Genomic DNA, 22,136 nt, shown 5'->3' on the forward strand with positions numbered 1-22,136 from the left:
TTTTTTTACAAATATTACAGAATCACAACATTCATGAAATATATTCAGGGACTTAGTAACTGCAGCTTAATTTTTTCATTAAAAAGGGGGAGTAATAGAGGGGGGACTAATAGATGAAAAAAATGTGTCACTGTGATTGTTTGAAGGGGGGGGGGTCCTCTCTCTTTTCGACGAAAAACAGGAACCAACCGGCCCTGAGATGAAATAATAATATGAAATAAAATTAATAGGCCAACTAAAAAAAAAAAAAAAAAAAAAATCTCGAGAAAAGAAGGGGGATCATACATATTGTTTTATGTACTCTACATGTATGCATATTTGTAAATTAAATTACAATACGTGTTGTTGTTTTTCTTCAAGTTATAAATATATTGAATTTCAAAAACAACATGTACGTATTTATTGTACATTCATATAATTGTGAATAAATGATCTAGAATGTTTTAATCTGAATAGATACTGTACATGTACAACGTACATACAAAGACTGTGCATAACGGTGCTGAATAAAAGCATTTTTAAAAAACAATTGACAAAACGGCAAATTTTCTTGTAACCCGTTTTGTGAAATGAATTATTCTAAGCAATTTTTACCTGTAAATCCATTTGAAAGTCTATTTCAAGCCTTTATATTAGAACTGTCATGTGATGAATTTGTAAACAACGCATCCAGGATGTAAACAAACGCAGCCGACAATATAACTTCCGGGTTTACGTTGCCGCGATATTGAAGATTTAAGTTCACGAACTTTGACGTCGTTTTCTGTGAATTGTGACGTCGAAAGATAAGGGCCCTTTTCTCATGACGCCAGTCAAATATTTAAGAATGTGAGAATAAAAGAAATGCTCTCTAGTCTGTATTTGAAACCGTTTTTTTTTTCAAAGCATAAAATGAAAAAAGTGTATGCATTCAATCAGTTTTTTTAATTCAATTAAGAAAATAAATTGATTAAGTTAATTTTGATTGGACAATTTGGCAGGCATCACGATGCATTATATTGCAGCAGAGTGCAGTATGGTGCAATTCTACTTGTATTTAAACAAGTGCAATTATTTTACTTTCCAATGTATTAGAAATATTCCCCACCATCCACCCTCCAAAGACAGCTTTTATATACAATTTGTTCTTGTGATTGAATGTTTATTTGGAAATTTGCATAATGTAAGTTTTGTTTCAAAGTTCGATAACTCATATTATGTCCCTTTGAACAACGTAGATAAAATGATCATTGATTTCTGCTTTATATTATGTAAATGTTTAAGCAATATTAACGAGTAACAGGCTTGTATTTTATATATAAGACGTTAGGGAGACATTCACAAATGACCATGTGTTAAAGTCTGAGTAAATAACGGTTAGCCTTATTATTATTACTTTTTTCAAAATCGTCCAATGCACTGGTAGAAAAAAATGTATATGACAAACCTTTGTATACCTTATATGTTATTAATGCACAAAGAGGATCTAACCACCAACAATTGACCAATCATTGCCTGAATAGCAACGTTAACTTTACACCTATATGGTTACATTTCACTTCGAACACGTGTTTCAACTCAATCTACAATGAAGCGCATTGAAGTGGTAAAATTTTTCGTTTGAGTGGAAAGTTTGGGCGTTTCTTATCGGACGTCAATTGCTACAGCAGGATTCTCCATCATTTTAAATTTAACTGTGGCGCAAAAGTTACGCAATGTGCTTATATTTGCGGTCATTTTTCGACCGAATTCGGGAAGAATCCCGAGATAAATTGAAAACACACAGCCCCTATGAATTAATAGTTTAATATACAAATGGCCTTAATTATTTGGCAAATTGATAAATAAATTTAATACTAAAAACAATTAATCGATATCGATTAAGCATAGTGTAAAACAAAAATTAGGATGTTTCCAAAATATATGCATACTGTAAAAAAGACCCCCTAACACATTTGTACTGATAAATAAACAAATATTACCATACATAATATGAAAATAATAGTACCAGTAATAACACGTTTTAAGCATTTAACCATATTTTTAAAAAAAATAATTTTGTTTACAAAATGTAAATTACATGTATACACTTAACAGTGTTTATTAAAGGACAGAAAAAATTCTTGTACATGTAGGTCATACAATCACGCTAACATCTATATATTAACAATTATTGGTCTGAAGACTGTATAGTAACACTTAAGCAGATTAGAAAAATTTATCATATTTTAGTGAATCTACTTGTCTTGTTAATTTTTCAACATTACAAAAATACCGATTACGATACACGTACGATGTTTGATTCGCAGTGCCAATGCAATTTAAGAATGTGGTTATCTGTAGAACTATTAAAACATGAATTATAAATTGATATTAAAAAAATCATTTGTAATTATCATGAAGTGTGAAAAAATGGCTGGTCTCTTTTCATTCTTGTGTCCATCGAGATCTAGAAGATAATTGATTGCGCAAGCCAAACAATGGACTATAATTAGAGTAAATTAACGGTTAAGCATTAAAAACTGAAAATCGGTACATAATTTGGATGTTCATTTGATATATAATTTGTTATATTTATCTTACTGAATACAATGATCTTTCTCTGGTGCTAAAATTTTGATTGTGGCGGAACTATGGCGCTGATTTTTTAACTGTGGCGCTAGGGAATTTAACGGTGGCGGAGTCGCCACGTTAGACGGCCCATGGAGAACCCTGCTACAGAATAACACGCCTATTTCTTTAGAAATGAGTAAGAAATATTCGTCTTAATGCTTTAGGTAACCCCACTCTCTGCGACTAGTAACATGAATTACACTGAAAAGATTTTATAACGTAAGAAGAGTTACTTAGAGACCCCAATTTTGTTTTTCACTTCGAACACGTGGTTCAACTCTTTTTTTCATATTACAATACCCGTGATCATCTGTTTTGGTCAGGGAACTCACCTGACAATAGAATAAAAATGGACAGCATAGAAAAGCATGCAGATGTCCTATGTGCCTTTTCGATCGCCTTGGTTTTTTTTTCAAACGTAAAATTCCTGTAGTATCCGTAGTAACCCACAAAGCAATTCAACTCATTCAGATTAAGCTATATTGGTACCCCATTTGCTACATGTACTCTGACGCCAAAAAATATAGTCCCATTTCACATGCAAGCATGTTTGTCCAAAAAGAAATTTTAATACATGAGTGCAGAAAATAATGCAATGAAGAATACTTATTGACGTTTGAATGAATTCAAGAGAGATTGAAATACATTTTTACATATGTTATTCAGTGGTGAAAAAAGAAACGCAAGATAGCTTTTCTGTTTACCATGTCTCCACGTGCTAGTCACTTCCTAGCCACATTTCCGTGAATAATTTACCTTATCTCGTTGTAGTCTCGCTAGATCTCGCCAGAGCTACTGTGAGAGTAGCATGGTTCCCTGTCCCTGTTTTGCTTCGTGTACTCCGCGTCACTAGGCAAGGATGAGCCAGGGAACCAGGCTTCTGTGAGAGCTACTGGGAACTCCTCGGATTTTATAATTTGCAGAACACCGAAAAATAAAATGTTCCAAACACATTAGTAGGGGTGTTAGTGTGTGTATGCAATTTCATAGGCAGATAATTTCAATTCTTGTGAGATTTTTGCAAATTGTGGAGATTATACATAAAGTATACTTTTAATGTTTGATGAAATATCAAAGAAAATTTTGTTATAATTGAGATTTAGTTGTTAACCTTCACGTTTCGCTTGCCATGTTCAACCATCTTCTTTGAAAACTTGAAAAGGAAACAATTTTAATAACATTTCATATTTATGTGTTTTCTGTAATAAACTTATTGGACACTATACAAATTCTGACTTAAGTCTAAGACTGCTTCGTAATCCTGGGACCTGCAAGCTACGTTACTTTAACATATACCAGGGATGGGGTCAATTACTTTAAAAAGTAATTAATTAAATTACAATTACTTTGACTTTTTCTTCAATTAAATTACAATTAAATTACAGGCTTTCTAAGACATGTACACAAATTGCATGGCTTATGATGTTTGATTTAAAGTGAGTATTTTAATAGAGTGAAATGAGTCGCAACTGTACAGCTGTAACCCCTCAAATTAAATATTTCCTTTGAAAGTAACCTGAACATCCTAAATTGCTATTTATGTTGAACAACTTTACTTCATAAATCAGAATTGTACAGATAGAAAATTCATTCATAAAAATCTGTCTAGATAATTATCAAATTGAGAGTTTTTCTTTTCTAAAGCTAGCAGAGCATTTTAAATTGAAATAATTATCTCCATTGGCTTTGTCTTCTAAATCATGGAATATCTCTTTAGAGGAGTTGATTTGTTTTGATTGCAATTTAAAGCTGTGATCTGGAGGGCAATTATCTCTTCCCAACAAGAGAGAACTTAATTAATGACACATACCTTCTTTTTCTTTATTATTGATCAAACAACAAAGATTGAAATATAATAAATGTATGTGTGTTTCATTGCTGAATAGACCTAAGAAGCGTGGTTCAAAATTCATATTTATAAACATCGATCAAAAAATTTAAAATTTACATAATGATTAGAAAGAAACTAGTTTTATTATCAAGCCAATCATTTAATTATTTTTTTGTAAGCATTAACCTAAGATATTGTATAATTGAAGGATTGACAGGGCTCTCACACCACTTTTTGGGACTGGGGCCGGGGCCGTAAAAATTGGGAAAATTATCGACCTTTTGGGGAATTTTGGGAAAATCATAATTATAGACATTATACGCTATATTCATGATATATTGAGTTTCTGGTGGTTGTTATCAACTAAATTTCTGTTTTGTAATATAGAGAAATATGAATTACAAGTTTAGTAACAACATATCTTACTAAATGTTCTTTAATATTAGAGGAAGTGACAGATTGGGAAAATTAACACATTCAATTGGGAAAAAATGTACCCTTTTTGAATTGGGAACCGGGCCTTTGAATGGCCCCAAATATAAGAGAATTGAGAGCCTGATTGAGGATATGTTTAACAATAAAATAAAAACCAGTAAAATGGGGAGGTAGTGGTGACGATATATCGTGAATATATCATGAATGTGTATTATATAAAGTAATTGAATGTAATTGAAAAAGTAATTGAAATTACATGGTATTTTTTCAGTGTAATTAATTAAATTACAATTACAAGTAATTGAAAAAATGTTCAATTACAAATTACTTCCAATTACTTAAAAAAATGTAATTAATTACAGTCAATTACAATTACTTTTTTCAATTACCCCATCCCTGACATATACCATAAGTGCCCAAAAATAATTTATTTAGTATATTTATCATAATGATTTATGTCATAATTGCATTCTAAATACAGAAAAAATGAAGTAATTCAGAAATATATATAATCAATATATAAATATTTAATTTATATTATGCTATTTCTCCTCAGTCCACGGAATATTTTGACCATATTCTTGTTCATTCCTTTGCGTCATTGATTCCCCCGCCAGTTATTGCAAATGTTGCCTCACTTTCTGGAAGGTCAGGGCTATAAAAGTTACCCAAAAAGATTAATATATAGAACAAAAATTACAATGATTTTCCCCCTATAAATATCGTATCTGAACCTAGTTCATTGTAATACCTATCATATATTTTAGCAATTCTGGTTTCTCCTCTCCCTTTGCGTAGACTGAGTCTCGTAGTAGAGGCGTGTGCAAGAATGTTTCCACCAATTGGTTTCTTAGGATCTGCTTGAAAACTAGTTAAATGAGAAAAAAAAGTATTGTTATGTAAAAGAAAATGTTACATATTCCATCCTCAAAACTGATAGAATATTTAGTTCAAAATTCTCACACAAGAAACCAAAGGGAAAGTTTCTAGTATGTCGGTTTTGAGTTGTAACACACCACATTATTGAATTTGTATCTTAGAAGAGTTTTGTAGCAATAATGGGGGAAAATAAAGTAATGAAATGTTCAGTGGGTATACATACGACATTGTTGCCCCAGGATCTGCTGTCATTTGGTTTGTTACAAAAACAGCAACGTTGTATTCTGAAAAATAATATTAAAATATTGTTTTAATAAATGTTTAAATAAATAAATTTTTCCGTGTTTGCTCTGCTCCAAATCTGTATTGTTTCAACGGACGTTTAAGCAAGATTACTTTTCATCTTCATATTTCATTTCATGTTAATCATGTGCATTAACTTTCCTCAAATCAATATGATCATTTGTACACCAAGATTGTTGAAAGCACATTAACTGCCCTTCCTAAACATTCTTCTCTGGGAGAGTCATCTTCTCTATGCGTAATATTTGTACATGTAATTGATCTTTATGTAGGAACCATTTGTTATTGTGGCATTACCCACGCCGTACTTTAGGTCCAGGATTTTTTAAAAATTCAATCTTACAATGATACGGTCCGTGGTTTTACATTTTTGGATCATGATGTGTAACTGAAAAATATGTAGTTCGAGTTTATTCAAAATTTACTTTCTCAAAAAATTGTCACTGCGTTTTATCGAGATAACTGTATTACAAAGCACCTTTCATGAATTGTCCGAAGACCTCGAAAACTAGCTACAGATCTGCAGCTCGGTTGTCAGAAAATCTGGAATGGATGATCTGTCAGACAAGTGAGCTGCAGATCTACAGCTAAGCTTGAAACCATTTCGACAAATAGATGAAACTTTATGGACAACAAAGTTTGTATTGCTTCGTCTGATTTAATTCTATTCATACCTACACCTGAAATTTACTGGTATTTGTCCTAATAATCAAGCATTGGTGTTAAAGCTGCATGAAGAGGTCGACAAACTGCGTTTTCATTAACTTGATTTCCATTTTATCACTAACTTTAAGGCATTTTTGTGCAATTTTCAGATTTGCCATAATTTTTGGTGCGAAGGAAAAATGCACTGATCCGTAAAGTATTATTCTCTATCGAAAAAGACGCCTTGATACGCACAAAATCACTATATACCAAATTTGACGCATGTAAGTGTCCCATTTGCACCCCATTCAAAATGATATCTGACCTATCCGACACCAATTTGGTTACAGAGGAAAAAGATAGTAAAAATTATTTCAAATGATTTACCTTCAGCTATTTTCTGAAGTCTGGACAACATCTGTGCAAGTTTTTGCTGCCGATCTGCTAACTCTCCACGACCGCTAAAATCGACGCGAAAGAGTGCCATAATGGAATCCACTATCTGTATTTGATGAGAAGGTAACTTAGACAAATTGTTAAACTATAAAAGCATAAAATGTTGGACAAATCTTATATTTACTTTTAGAAAAAAAAAATCAAGTGGAACTTACCAGAAGTTTAAAAACCCCAGATTCCTCATAAAATTTTGCAGCCACAAAGTCTAGTAATTCATATTGATGCTCGCCTTAAGAACAAGATTAGAAACTTTGCAATACATGTATTAGAAAATTGACTCAGTAAACATGTTTTTGGGTTGCTTTTTTTACTCCCTTTCATTTTTTTTTCTGATCACATTTACAAGATTTTGAAATAAATCATTTAAGTCTTCATAAAATTAAATATATTGACTGTAAATTGTAGAATTACTCACTTGTATATGCCCTGGCATACAAAACATTGTCTAATACGGCATTTTGGTCCAAATTAAAACGGTCAGCAATAGCTCTCAGTCGGTCAGGACGACTATTTAATGTTGATAAAGAGAGACACTGCATTCATTATATATTTGACCCACCCCCTTTTGAATAATAACTTGATATTGTGTTGTATTGGAGACATTTATTATTTTGGATATTTTGTCAAGTACATGTATGCTTACTACATGCAGTGATAATTTTGGCAAAGTTACATATAAATATCTCTCCCTCTACCTGAATTCTACCGCCTTTCAACATAAAAGTTATCGCTAAAGGATACAATGTGTTTTCTGTGTCAATGAAGACAACTTTGCCTCCTGTATAACCGTTATTGCCCGGTAATTGCGTAGTCACTGAAAGAAAAAAAAAAACCAAACATCATCACAACCATCAGCAACTCAGCATATCATAAGTGAAATAGTTGTATGAAAGAAAATATAGCACAAAAGAGGTACTGGCATCATTTTTTGAAGGCTGGTGGCCGGAATAATTGACAACTTACCTGACAAAAATCTTTGAAAAACAAACAAACGAAAACAAGAAGTCTGCGAGCCAATGCTCACTAATAATACCCCCGCTCTGATGTGAATACACAAGTTCAGTTATGGACAAACACAGTGATAATCAGGAAATTGACACTGGATTAGTAAAAAAAATGAATCCCAACATATGGCATGCCTAAACAAACATTGTGTTAAGATTTCAAGCACCTGCAATGAGTAGTTGCTGAGAAAACTGCGACCAAAATTTGTTATGTATGGTACAGACAGATGCAGGGATAAACAGGAAGTTGACATTGGATTTGTACCAAAATGAATCCCATTATATGGCATGCCTTAACAAGATTGTGCTAAAATTTCAAGCATCTGCGATGAGTAGTTGCCGAGAAAACTACGACAAAAATTTGTTATGTATGGTACGGACAGACGCACGGATAAACAGGAAGTTTACATCAGATTCGTACAAAAATGAATCCCACCATATGGCATGCCTAAACAAAGAGTGTGTTAAAATTTCAAGCATCTGCAATGAGTAGTTGCTGAGAAAACTGTGACCAAAGTTTGTTATGTATGGTACGGACAGACACACGGATAAACAGGAAGTTGACATCAGATTAGTACAAAGATGAATCCCACCATATGGCATGCATCAACAAAGATTGTGCTTAAATTTCAAGCATCTGCGATGAGTAGTTGCTGAGAAAACTACGACCAAAATTTGTTATGTATGGTACGGACAGACGCACGGATAAACAGGAAGTTGACATCGAATTCGTACAAAAATGAATCCCACCATATGGCATGCCTAAACAAAGAGTGTGTTAAAATTTCAAGCATCTGCAATGAGTAGTTGCTGAGAAAACTGTGACCAAAGTTTGTTATGTATGGTACGGACAGACACACGGATAAACAGGAAGTTGACATCAGATTAGTACAAAGATGAATCCCACCATATGGCATGCATCAACAAAGATTGTGCTTAAATTTCAAGCATCTGCGATGAGTAGTTGCTGAGAAAACTACGACCAAAATTTGTTATGTATGGTACGGACAGACGCACGGATAAACAGGAAGTTGACATCGAATTCGTACAAAAACGAATCCCACCATATGGCATGCATCAACAAAGATTGTGCTAAAAATTCAAGCATCTGCGATGAGTAGTTGCTGAGAAAACTACGACCAAAATTTGTTATGTATGGTACGGACAGACGCACGGATAAACAGGAAGTTGACACTGAATTCGTACAAAGATAAATCCCACCATATGGCATGCCTAAACAAAGATTGTGCTAAGATTTCAAGCTTCTGCAATGAGTAGTTGCTGAGAAAACTGCGACCAAAACTTGTTACGGAGAGACAGACAGACAGACACACAGACGGACAGACAGACACACAAGGGTAAAACAGTATACCCCCCTCTCCTTCGGAGCGGGGGTATAATAAAAGGGAGAAAGAAAGAAAAAAGAATTGTCAAAAACTCTAAATATTCAAGACAAACTTTGAATACATTAACATGTAAGGATTTGACTATACTGCAACAAAATGTGGAAAGGGGGTACAACCAGCCTTTCAATGAACATTTTTATACTTAGCTGCAGAACTGTAGCGTTATGGTTTTATATTTTAGTCTCTGACCTTAACTTTTATACCAAATTAACAGTAAAAGATTGTTATGGCAGAAAGTGTTTGGGGGGGGGGGGGATACTACGTGCTTACATACCACATAAAGTGTGTGACAACTGAGTTTTTCCCGTTCTGAATTCACCAAATGCTTCTGTTATCGCCATACTTTCTATACCACCGCCAAGTAATTTGCTAAATAGAAATTCAAAAAAAATCTAAGTAGTTATGTAATAGAAAATGATTATAAACACCTTTAAAACTGCTACCAGCAGTTTCCTACAAAGGTATACAGTTAATGTTACTATGAGTTCATCCTGCTAAAATATCTAGACCAGAAAATACTGAATCTAATCAATGATACTCAAAAAATTTAAAGTTGTTCGTTGACAAAGAGGGTATGGAAATAGTTGTATTCACATGAAAAGATGTAAAGATAGCAGAAATGCTACCAGGTATCTTTAAGCCATAAGTACGATACATATGCAGGCACATAGTATGGGAGGGGGAGCATGGGTGCCCTTTTTTTCCAAACATAAGTTAACTTTAAATGTTGAAAATTTATGTTTATTGTAAGGCCGGTCGTCCCTCCCCCCACTTCTTGTTGTGGTATAGTTATGTGTATTGATAAATGTTGGTAGTGAAAAACTTTTTATTGTTGAAAATGTTCATTGAAAGCCCCCCCCCCCCCCTTCCACCACACACACACACATACACACACACAACTAAAATGGAAGTTGGAATTTGTTAAATTTTCCTTCTTTAATCTTGATTGTCAAAGTTTTTTTTCAGTCAAATATTTTTTTGATATAGCTACCACCCCCTCCCTACTTTCAAAAACGATACTACGTGCCTGATATGAACATAAATATTCGCTGCATATTATTCTCTGTTTCACTCTACACAACGGGTCATAACGCCACTTTCATCCTACATAAATGGGTCCTGAACTCACCCTTTCTAACGATTAAGGGAAGGGAAAGGTGCAGCTGCACTTTTCTCTATTTTGTTCATTACTAATGATAGGATATTTGTTGTTTATATTAAAGGCTAAAAGCATATATATTTTTTATCACTCTTATACTTGACTTGAGAGAATCAGGTTATTTAATTATCAAAGTGAAAATTTTATACAAGAGATCACATACAGGATTGGATGATAAATAATTCAGAAATCGGAAGTATCCATGTCCCCATTGTTACTTACTCCAGTTCTTGACTTCCTGTGGTCAGACGAAAAACCTGCTTTCTTCTATCGGCATACTCAAGAGCGGTCAGAAAACCTGGATCCTGTACAATGAATTATACTCTTTTTTGTTGATATGCAATGGATGTATCTTTGTTTAAATAGAGAAAATGCTAAAAATTTGAATTTAAAAAAAAGTTGCGATCATAATTTCTCGGCTGTTACTTACAGCAAGCTTATTGCATGCCTCCTTGATCTTTTCCATTTTGGCCTCCGAAATTCCTTTAATTGTGCACAATTTTTTCTTTGTTGTCATTTGAACACCCTTAATTCATAGAAACAAACAGTAATTTTTATTGATGTATATTTTTCAGTTTGTATAACAATACACAAGTACTGTTTAAACTACACGTGTGCACAGTTCATCATATTGTAGTCTCACCTTGATTGTACATATTCCAGACTGTTTTAACTTTTTTATGTCGGCAACATTCTACAAATACATGTAGATAAAAACACTAGATACTAAAAAATTTTAGGGGTATTTAAGAAAACATGTCCAAAAAATTTACCCATTATTGGCTTAAAATTTGTTCGCTTTTAACATAGAATGGATCACGTATCAATACTTTATCCTATCATTCTTTCTTAAATAAGACCTACAAATTTACAAATTGATGACAAATGAAATACTGATTAAGATTTTTCATATACTCACTATACCATGGTTCTGGAGCAGATCTATGTCTTGATATAGAGATTCCTAAATTTAGATAAAAATACTAGTATAAGAAGAAAAAAAAAGAGTCAACACAGTAGATATTTTCATTTTGAATTTTTTCCTTTTTACATTGGCATGAAATAAGAATTATTTTTAGAAACCGGTCTTACTTCTTCATCGTCACTGACCACTTCTCCAGCTACAACTTGGTCCTCTGCTTCCATAATGCGTTTTCAGTCTCACCTGAGTATGAACAGCAAGTCACCATTAAGAGTTAAAATCAAATTTCATATATTTAATTGCATGAATAATTTAGACCTTACCTCGTTCGATTTTCTGACGGCTTTTTTCCACGTATTTTGTATGTTTAAGATCAAACATTCAAATGAAATATCAAATATTTTAACTCATTTAGGCCTCTATATGTTCAATGTTTGTTTATGTTCAATGCTTGACACCCCCCCCCCCCCACCCCGTCCAAACCTCCCTAACTAAAAATGTGAGCCTATTCAATAATAAATACTGTATTTCTTTGTGTTTCTTTCTTTTAACTGTGAACCATAAATTCAAACTGGAAAAGGAATAAGTGATCGTGATGGGACATACCTCAGTAAAGAAATCGTCTGCTCAAAGGATTATCTTCTCTTTGTTTGAATGCATTATAATTTTAAGAGTTATCTTTTCCTGAACAGTGCGCGATTTTTACGGTCACTTAAACGTTTGTCCCAGCACACAAAGCCATCCTACTTTAAAGACTTGAACCGACATCAATAAACAAACAGCGTTTTAACCACGAGGTCCTCGGTGAAGCGAAATTCGCAGAGAGGACGGCGTTTTTATTCTTTTTTGTAAAATTTTGCTACTGATAAATTGCAAAAATGGTAAGTTTTCCTGTGTCTATAGTCTGACCCGAGGCAGAGATTATTTACTTGTATAGTTGTCTGTTGTAGCAGGGACCTATATAGTTCCCGGGTTGTAGTCGTACATAATTACTTTTAAGTTCTATGCCTATGGCATAGCTCAGGAAAGTAAGTTTTCTGTGATAAGCAAAACTTTTTATTAATTATTAAGTTTTTCAGTTTAGCTTATAATTACATTTTATTTTTAATGTATAATACTGATTATAGTCTGGCATTCATTTACCAACAGACTGATGAAGTAAACCCCAAGGCATATCCTTTGGCTGATGCACAGCTGACACAGGAAATTCTGGATTTGGTTCAACAAGCTTCACACTATAAGCAGCTAAAAAAAGGAGCCAATGAGGGTTTGTAATCTAATTAGTAAAACATGGACAAATTCATCCCTGGTAAAATGTATCATAAAAATGGATTCCACTTCAATCATCAACTGGATAATTTTGTATGTTTGTTTTTGTACAGCATGACTCTTTTTGTGAACATATTTGTTTAATTAAAAAAAGAATATATGTGTTTGGTTTTATGGTTGGACTAAGAAACTATTTTAATATGTATACTGTATGTAGGGTTATTTTTGCACCATGTTATTTTTCGCACTTGCTAACAATTTTGCCCCGTTTTAAATTGCCCAGTCACAGTCCTATTAAAGAAATTAAACTGTGTTCTTTGAATACACCCTGTTTTAAATTCGCTCACCTGTGATTAGGACGAAAGGAGCGAAAATAAAACAGGGGGGGGGGGGATTTTTCCTGTATACAGTATGTCAGATCAACTAAAGGATACCCTGTATCTTTATCTTTCCCCATCAAAGGATTTTGTTAATTTTACATATACAGTCAAACTTCATTATTTTTTAGTACCCTTTAACAGGTCTAGGCGGCTTCTGTTTTTGGAGGATAGATTTTATCCTCTGAAAACAGAGGATAGTGGTCTTGCCACCTACCAGAATTTTCAAAACTAAGGGCAGTTAACTCTTAACCAAACAAATAACAGCAACTCTTGCATTTATGAACCATACGCTGATTTCAAAATCAAAACAAATAAAAGGTGTAATTTCATATGATGATGGATAATTCCAGATATTAAATCAATATAACTATATTTTTGTAATTGCCGTCAATCAGTTATTTGGTATACCTGCTTGTGACTGAGGTTAATTATAACCACGCTGATTTTCCAGTACCGTAATTATGTGATAAGCAGTTCAGAAATTTTGATAAACAATTTTTTTTGAAAAATTAAGTTTAATCATTTATTAATTGTTATTTCTTTCATTTAATAATTCTTTAGCACATCACTTTGTAATATTTTATTTGTTTATGTATACACATGGCTGTTTGAATATATGTTAATTTCTTAGTAAACATGTCAAATTATTTATTTTATTTACTTATGCTATTCAAATTATTTATTTATTTTTATAATTATTCATTCAATCCATTTATACTTTTAATTACTTAAATTATAAGGCAGAGTATATTTTGCATTTTAAATACGCTTAAAATGTGTTTCATTTTGTTTCCCTTTTTTGAATTAAAAGAAAATATAAAAGAAATACTAAAGTCCTTTGCACTTTTTGAGTAAAGGTAGGCATGAGGTGTTTGAAAATTACCTGTGTTATCCTCTGAAATCGGAGGATAAACTATCCCACAATGCAACGCGGTTTCCATATATGGTAAAAATTTTGGCCGCCATATTAAATTTAGCTATCCTCCAAAAACGGAGGCCGCCCAGACCTGTTTAATCTCCAATGTTCGTTGTGATCATCAATCACAATTTGGACATGATTCTGAACTCTTTTGTATGTTCTTTACTTCCAGCAACAAAAACACTGAACAGGGGGATATCTGAATTTATTGTTATGGCGGCTGATGCAGAGCCACTTGAGATATTGTTACATTTACCTCTGTTGTGCGAGGACAAGGTAAGTCATCTTTCATACTGTGAACTGGGATAAGTTAAGAACCATACACTGATTTTTTAAAGATTTTTTTTTTACCTTTTGTAAATATAAAACAATTAAATTGATTTCAGTTATGAATATTTTTGCATCTCCTTGTTGAACAACTATAAAGCAAAAAGTAATGCTGAAAATAAAAAAAAAAACTTTCAGATACATTGTACCCATTTTGCTAACTTCATTGAAAAAAAAAAATTGTAAACAAATAAATGAAAGATCTTTGAAATTCTCATAACTCACTACACAAAGGATCTAATAACATCACATCAGGGACCACACTGAACTTTTGTTTCAAAAGTAGCAGCAAGTCAAATCTTTTTAAAACTAGCCAGTCATACTTCAGCTCTTAATTCTTCTTCTAGTGATGGGAATTGGTAAGAATTTCATAATTGATGATCGACTACTGTAACTAACTAATTATCAATTATAATTGGACATTTACAAAGTCTATCAATTAAGTTTAATTAAATGTTAAGAATGGGTGAATAACTACTTTCTGTGGTGGTCCAGCTGTAGTTAGAATAATCTAACTGTGTCTCAGGACAAGCCCTAGTCCTTGGGACAATATCATTTTAAGATAGAAGGTTCTACCTAGTCCAGCTGGTTCTTCTTTCATTTTGTAGAATCCAAAGTATGTCCATACCCGGAAATGAGCGTTGTAACCCGGGTATGAATACAATGTCTGTTCGTCTGCGCCATTACGATACACAAATAAGTTAATAGACAAGTCACGGCTGGAATATTCAGCTTAAAAACTATTACGCTTGTAAATTAAAATAAATAACCCGATTAATTGGAATAAAAATTTTGTTATTGAGCGCTTGGATTATGCCAGCCATCGACTGATTTTCGATTATAATCGATGATTGGAACACCACTATCTTCTTCTGATGTTGTTAAAATGTTCAAGCTTTGCCTACAAGCTTCAGAAGAATGAGCATTAGGAGGGGAGTAAAGAGGAAGGGAAGCAAGGGAGAGAAATAAAACAGGGGACAAGCACTTTAATGTAATTCTTTAAATAAGATATAAATATTAATTTACAAGTATTTGTATTTTCTATTTTGTAGAATGTTCCTTATGTGTTTGTGAGATCAAAACAAGGTAAAGAATCCAAGATCATTATATACATGTATCCATATAAAAACATTAAACTGAATTAGCAAAGTTGTTTGCCATGATGAGATTTGTTTTGTATTAAATTGAAATTGGACAAACACCTATTACTAAAGAATTGGTAGATTATCTGCATGTTTTGTTGTCAAATTAATAGGAAAGTGTCTTCATGCAGTGTAGAAACTTAAATTTGCTCACTTCATTACCCTTTAAGGATAAAGGGGCTCTGTTAGGGCTTTTGAATAGTAAAATGAGTTGGAAATGAGAAAAAAAGATAATGTGACTTGGAAAAATTTACCTTAAACAGATGGCCATGTAAGACCATCTGCTTCCTAAAAGTAGGCACCATTTGATATTTCTCATACTGTGTAATTTATATAGCGGTAAAGACAACCATCATATCATATATGATATTTTCCCTTTGTAGCCTTGGGAAGAGCCTGTGGTGTGTCCAGGGCAGTCATTGCTTGTTCTGTCACAGTCAACGAAGGATCTCAACTCCGACCTAAGATCCAGACTATTCAGCAGAACATTGAAAAACTCCTCATCTAATTCATCTACAGGACAAGGCCGTTGACATTGAAATATGCATGCAATGCCATGCATCTTTGGAAGTCCTGGTCAGCTAATGAATTTATCTACCAAAATATTCTTCTCTAGTTGTAAGAGTATGTTAGAATTAACAGACATAGAATTAACAAAATCATTTATCAATTTTTGTGTTCATTTTGTTGTCAAATCATGGGAAACAATTTTATGAAGTTTTATTTACCATTTTAATAAAAAAGATATTACATAATACTTGCTTAATTATTTTATGTCCAGGCTAGTGTCTGATTACAAGCACAAGTCAAATAAGTTGTTAGAAGAAACATACTTTTGAAAGTAAAATTTCTGTATAAAGTAACGAAAAAATTACCTTGGACTACCACCCCCCCCCCCCCACCCCTACGGAAACACGGACCCATGTAAAATGGTAAGGAAAGTCATGTAAGTGAACAGTCTGGTGAAAACATTTTATCAGACTGTTTAGGTTTGCTTTCATTTCGTGCATTTTGAAATCTTGCAATACCTGCATCGAAATGCGGAGTGATATTTTCTTTAAGCGATATTATTGAGTTCTAAAAACATTATGCTATTGGTAAGTTGTGAGTTCGGCATTTAATTCGGTTTGCAAGTATCAAAAATCAACTCAGGTTGGAGACGGTTTGAAACTAGATCGTGCAAGCATTTTGTTGTTCTGTTTTCTCCTCGCAAGGATGTTGTTCCTAACCAATATTTTTGCGCTGCTAATCTCTGATTCACCTTTATTAATTTTGATTTCATATTTGTGGCTATAATCTAGGTGTTAAACAAATATAATACTAGTTCCTGTGAAGAATTTACTAGTATGTATAGTGCTGTTTGTTTCAAATAACATTAATTTTATGTTTAATTATCAAATGACACCTTATCTCCATGTTAATTAAATTAAATCAGAAATATGCATCAAATTCCATCTAACTATATGTCGGCCATGTAAAGCTTAGATTAACCAGAAAACCAAGTAATGACTGGAGCTCCAGGACCAAACTATCATTACATTGTTATTAACGTGCAACAACACTAGATTTTGTTATGCATCATAACCGAACGCATTAAGAACTTCTGGGTGATTTTGAATATTTAATCCTCATGTCAGATTAACTATGATACGAAAGCCTATTAGGATTAATCTGTGGGAAAAAATAAGGCGTTTTATAACGTGAAAAGGTGTACTAACGCGAAAAAGGCATAATAACTCGATATGAAAAGATTGTTTATGGCAGATTAGAACTCGTAGCTTATTGTCTTTATGCATACAGTTTCTATGTCCATGTTTAAGTATTTACGTTTGCTGTATTTTTCTAGTAAGCCAAATGTGAAACTGATTTGAATGCCATTTTCGTGTATACTCACGCCACAGGCACCTGACGTTACTTATTTTTCTTTTAATATATATATATATATATATATATATATATATATATATATATATATATATATATATATATATATATATATATATATATATATATATATATATATATATATACCCTACCTAATAATTCACAAGGTACACATCGCCGTCATCTTGATTTTTTCTAGGTCGGTCACATCAACTTGTATTTTCGTCTCAAACTCCGTGAAATAAATTCCCTGTAACCGTATTCTTTCTGTGGTCAGTCTTTCGAGGTCTCAACTTACGGACAGTGCAACCAAAAGGGCGCAACACACTTGCAAATAGTAAAAATATCCTGTCAAACTCGATCCACTGCTTCAACAATCCGAGCAATCGCTAAAGGGGTGTAACAGGCGGGGAAAAATGTCGGCCAGACTGGGACTCGAACCCGGGACCACCCGCTAACAGTGCGGGTGCTCTAACCACTGAGCTATACCGGGCCGACGTACCCAGTTCCCGTTACAGGGGGGTCGGATGTTTACATCAATATGCTGACAAGTCTGTGTGATTTACACACCAATAACTCACACAAACCTAAAAACATTCTTAAATAAGATCTTCAAAAGTACATGTATATGAACTTTCTATCTATAACCAATACTGTCCTTTTCTTGGGTATGTACCAAGAGCACATGGCTTTCATTTTTATAAGGGAGATAAGCACCCATTTAAATCAGGCAAACAATTTGCTTGCTAGATTGACATGACTAAATAAAATTTTTCAAAGATGTATTTTGCTATTTTCAATACCTGACTAAATATGACTTAGCCCCATGTCGGGGACTGAACCCTTTACCCGTGGGTCATGAATTTCACAATATGGTATAGGGCTAATTGCTCATAAAATAATTTTATAGCTGGATATCCAGGAATAAAGAGTACATATTTTCAATGTTTATCCAACTTAGTCCCTCGATCTCTGATGCAAGATACATGGACCAAGGGTCATGAATTCACAAATTTAATAGAAAGTTACTACGTGCTTGTTATACTCTTACAAATAGTTTGCCTGTTTTCGGAATTTTACGAGTGTCAATCTCTCTTAATTAATTCTCATGCAAACAGATGTCTGCTGGATGTGCAGGAGTATAAAAAGCTATTTTGAAATATTGCATGAATTAGGATGACTTCGACCCCATCCTTCGTATAAACTTCATCGTATAATAACAGCTTTGCGTTGTTAAGCCTTTCCATTATTTTTTTTTAGTTATTATTATTATTATTTATTTTATTTTTTTTATTTTTTTTGCTATATTACGCCTTTTTCAAAAGGTGTAGTTAAGCCTTTTCGAAAGGCATGAAAATGCCTTTTCACTGCGCCTTTTTCAGAAGGCGTAATAACGTCTTTTCACTTTGCGTTACTACACCTTTTTTCGCGTTATTACACCTTTTTGGCGTTAAAATACACCCTCTTTCGCGTTATTACACTTTACATTTCATTTTGCGTCGTATATATATATGTAACTCTCTTTAATTTTTTTCCCCCAAATTGATCCTAATAGGCTTTCGTACTATGAAAAGATGAGTGATATCCTAGATGTGCAAAAAGAGTAAAGCCTATGCCTAAGGCAGTATAAGAAAATCAATAAACTGGAAATTTATTTAATGTATTAATTATGCTTATATTCAAACCAGAAATACGTGCAATTAATGATTCTTTACAGTGTATTTTAATATTCTAGTATTGCATTGCAGGCTGTTTGCGTTGCAGTACACAATATTCATGTTGGAAGCGGAAATGAATTCAAACAAGAAAATGCAAAAGAGCAATTTGTGGTTGATAAAGATCAATACACAATGGTTTTTATCGATACGAGTTGTCTCCTTTTATTAGCTACCCGGTTTGTTTGTATGTTTCGTCCGAGTAAGCGCGTGTAAAGCACTGCGTTAGCAACAAGTCAACACGCCTTGAACCTTGTTTAGAAGATCTATGGCTACGATCAGGCGAGAAAAGTGCTATGCGTGATCACAGTACAGCGGTTAAATAAAGGTAGGAGCTTAAAAATACAAACTTAGAGGGGAGTAAAATTTATTATTCATCGGAATTAATTTTTGAACACTTACAGGGAAGTTGCAGGGTATTCTTCATAATTCTGAAGAGGAGTTAAAGGGTTTGATAATTTTATATCGTGCAGTTAATATTTCTATCGTGTGCATTTACAATACACATTTATGATTCAATTTATCTATAAAAAACATTCAGGTTGATCTTATGTACTCTGTTGCTCTTAAATTGAATATTTTTTTTGTTATATGATGCATAAATCTGAAAGAATTAGCCCTGTAGCTTTAAAATTACTGTAAGATTATGTATATATATCTGAACTCTGTTGAACTGAGCAATATCTTGGACATTGTTTTTAGATATTCTATTCAGAGCTAGGTAATTAAAACATTGAAATCAATATTTTAGCACTCCAAACTCAATGGATTCTTTTCTAAAGCGAGTCTTGTAAGAATTCAGAGAGGTTATTATTCAACGTAAGCTCATTTCCATTGATGCCTAAGCCTAATTATATTTTGATTATTTCATGACCAGATTGTCATTTTTGCTCAGACTGCTGGATTTATTGACGATATTACGATAAATTATTCAACATAAGAAAACCTGCTGTATACAACAGAATGATCTACACATCATTTAAGCTAATGCTTGGATAAAAGTGTATTGCTATTGCTTAAAAGGGGATATTTGGACGTGTACTGTTTGCTTATGATTAAATGGAAATAAGAGTGTAAAGATCTTTGTACTGGTATTATAAATTATTAAGTTTCATTGGGTACGAATCACTGTTCATTAATTTCTTATGTAAAAGGCTCAGCCTTTTTCGATGTTTCATTAACAATATTTTATTACCTAATATTGCAAGCATCTTTATATAGAATGTTGTCTCAGTTTCAGTTACTACTCAAATCAGTCCCGTAGATATCAAAAGAGAGAGAGTAGATCGGTCAATGGTTATAGAAAATCCATACTTATTGAACGGGCATTCAAAGACTTAGTATACAAAAGATTTCTACAGTGTGAAAGGAGCCTTGTTGCAAAATACCTATTTTATTATGAATGCATTTAAAATACAACATGGGTGACGTGAACGCTTTTAAAACTGCTGTGTATTGGTGACGTAAAATCGTCGATTATTGCTTCGCTCCATGACACCGCTGAAAATAAATCGAATATAGGTCAAACTCCTATTTAAAAATCTAACGGCGAGGGAGGAATGTTAAGATTTTATTTCAAAATCTTAGTTTATTTAGTTTGTCATAATATACAAGCCCAGACAATGAATTATGCACTAACCGCGAGACCTTTTTAAATCCTACCGGCCGGTAATTTAAAGGCTAATAACATGTAAAGTAAATTAATCTAAGTTTCTTGTATTAACGTTTCAAGTTATAAATTACTTATCTGCATACTAATTTCCCAGTGTTGCAGCGAAGCAAAGAAAAAGAAAAAATAATCATGAATATTGGCTTGAATACGTACATGTATTTGAAAAAAGTCAGATAAAACAATTTTGGTATTTTAAACAAATGACAGAAGTGGATTTCAGTGTATCTCCAAGGAGATGCACGAACAAGGCGTGCAGAATGCCTGTAGCTTCAGAGATATAAAAATCATATTCGGTTTGTGAATTTAGTATTTAGAGTAAAGTTCTCATTATTGTTTATGAAATTATGACAAACAAAACTTTTCTGAGGAAAATTTTCTTGGCAAAAATTATTATTATCGGAAAGATACAAATGTTGTGTCATAAAGATGTATTTTTAAGGTATTGTGGGTCTTTACTCCATAGTTTTGTTAACCAAAAAATGATTATTTTTGGGCAAACTTTGAGGATGAACTTTCAAAAAATGGAGCGAAGTCCCACTCATAGAATAAATGTTGTTATAATATGAGAAAATAATCCTTTTCGCCGTCTTTGGTATGTGTATGCTACATGTATTCCATAGGCAAATGATTTCAATTTTTGAAAATTGTAGAGATTTTACATAAAGTATACTTTAATGTTAGATGAAATATCACAGAATCTTTTATGATTGAGATTTAATTTTTCACCTTCATATTTGTCGCGCCATAGGCCTTTCGCTCGCCTCGTTCGCACAACTTCTTTGATTTATAATAAATTGAGAGATGATTAAGCAAACGCACTCTTTGGTTTGTCATATTAGAAAATATTAATAATTAATATAAAAAAAAATATGCATGAAATAAAGATTGCTTATTTTTTTTACATTGGAAAACATCAAAATGAGATCATTTTAGCTAAGCTCATGCCATTACATATTTGATCTGCACTCGAATAAAATCTGTAGATCATTGATAAACTTAAGAGCTGCAAAAGAATTGTAAATTAAAGGACTAAAGGTACCTTTACAACTTCATCTTTGTCCTTGCAATTCTATTTTTAGTCGCTTGCTAAGTGAAATGTTACACCTTTTCAACTAAATCATTTTATACAAAATAATAATACTAATACACATGTAATACTAGTACTAGTATAGGGAAAAATAATCAATCAATACATT

General features: G+C 32.9%; 2 protein-coding genes across 2 annotated transcripts; one reads left to right on the forward strand and one right to left on the reverse strand.

Annotated features, from left to right (window-relative positions):
* Positions 1–5,308: 5,308 nt before the first annotated feature.
* Positions 5,309–11,875, reverse strand: LOC133177005 (meiotic recombination protein DMC1/LIM15 homolog). The gene is made up of 13 exons (XM_061312085.1): positions 11,803–11,875; positions 11,630–11,674; positions 11,354–11,404; positions 11,141–11,236; positions 10,933–11,015; positions 9,826–9,920; positions 7,883–7,955; positions 7,557–7,648; positions 7,297–7,370; positions 7,073–7,187; positions 5,961–6,021; positions 5,610–5,726; positions 5,309–5,513 (listed from the first exon to the last, which is right to left on the reverse strand). Exons 1-13 carry the CDS (start codon positions 11,854–11,856, stop codon positions 5,444–5,446), a joined length of 1,026 nt encoding a protein of 341 aa, XP_061168069.1. The 5' UTR covers positions 11,857–11,875; the 3' UTR covers positions 5,309–5,443.
* A 506-nt stretch (positions 11,876–12,381) lies between these two features.
* On the forward strand, positions 12,382–16,424 carry LOC133176983 (NHP2-like protein 1). Its single transcript, XM_061312055.1, has 5 exons — positions 12,382–12,513; positions 12,782–12,899; positions 14,373–14,476; positions 15,580–15,613; positions 16,053–16,424. The coding sequence occupies exons 1-5, from the start codon at positions 12,511–12,513 to the stop codon at positions 16,175–16,177; spliced, it is 384 nt and encodes a 127-aa protein (XP_061168039.1). The 5' UTR covers positions 12,382–12,510; the 3' UTR covers positions 16,178–16,424.
* The last annotated feature ends 5,712 nt before the right edge of the window (positions 16,425–22,136 follow it).

The sequence above is a fragment of the Saccostrea echinata genome, unplaced genomic scaffold, assembly GCF_033153115.1.
Source record: "Saccostrea echinata isolate AGI-Se365-2 ecotype Australia unplaced genomic scaffold, CSIRO_AGI_Sech_v1 ptg000086l, whole genome shotgun sequence".
NCBI classification, from domain to species: domain Eukaryota; kingdom Metazoa; phylum Mollusca; class Bivalvia; order Ostreida; family Ostreidae; genus Saccostrea; species Saccostrea echinata.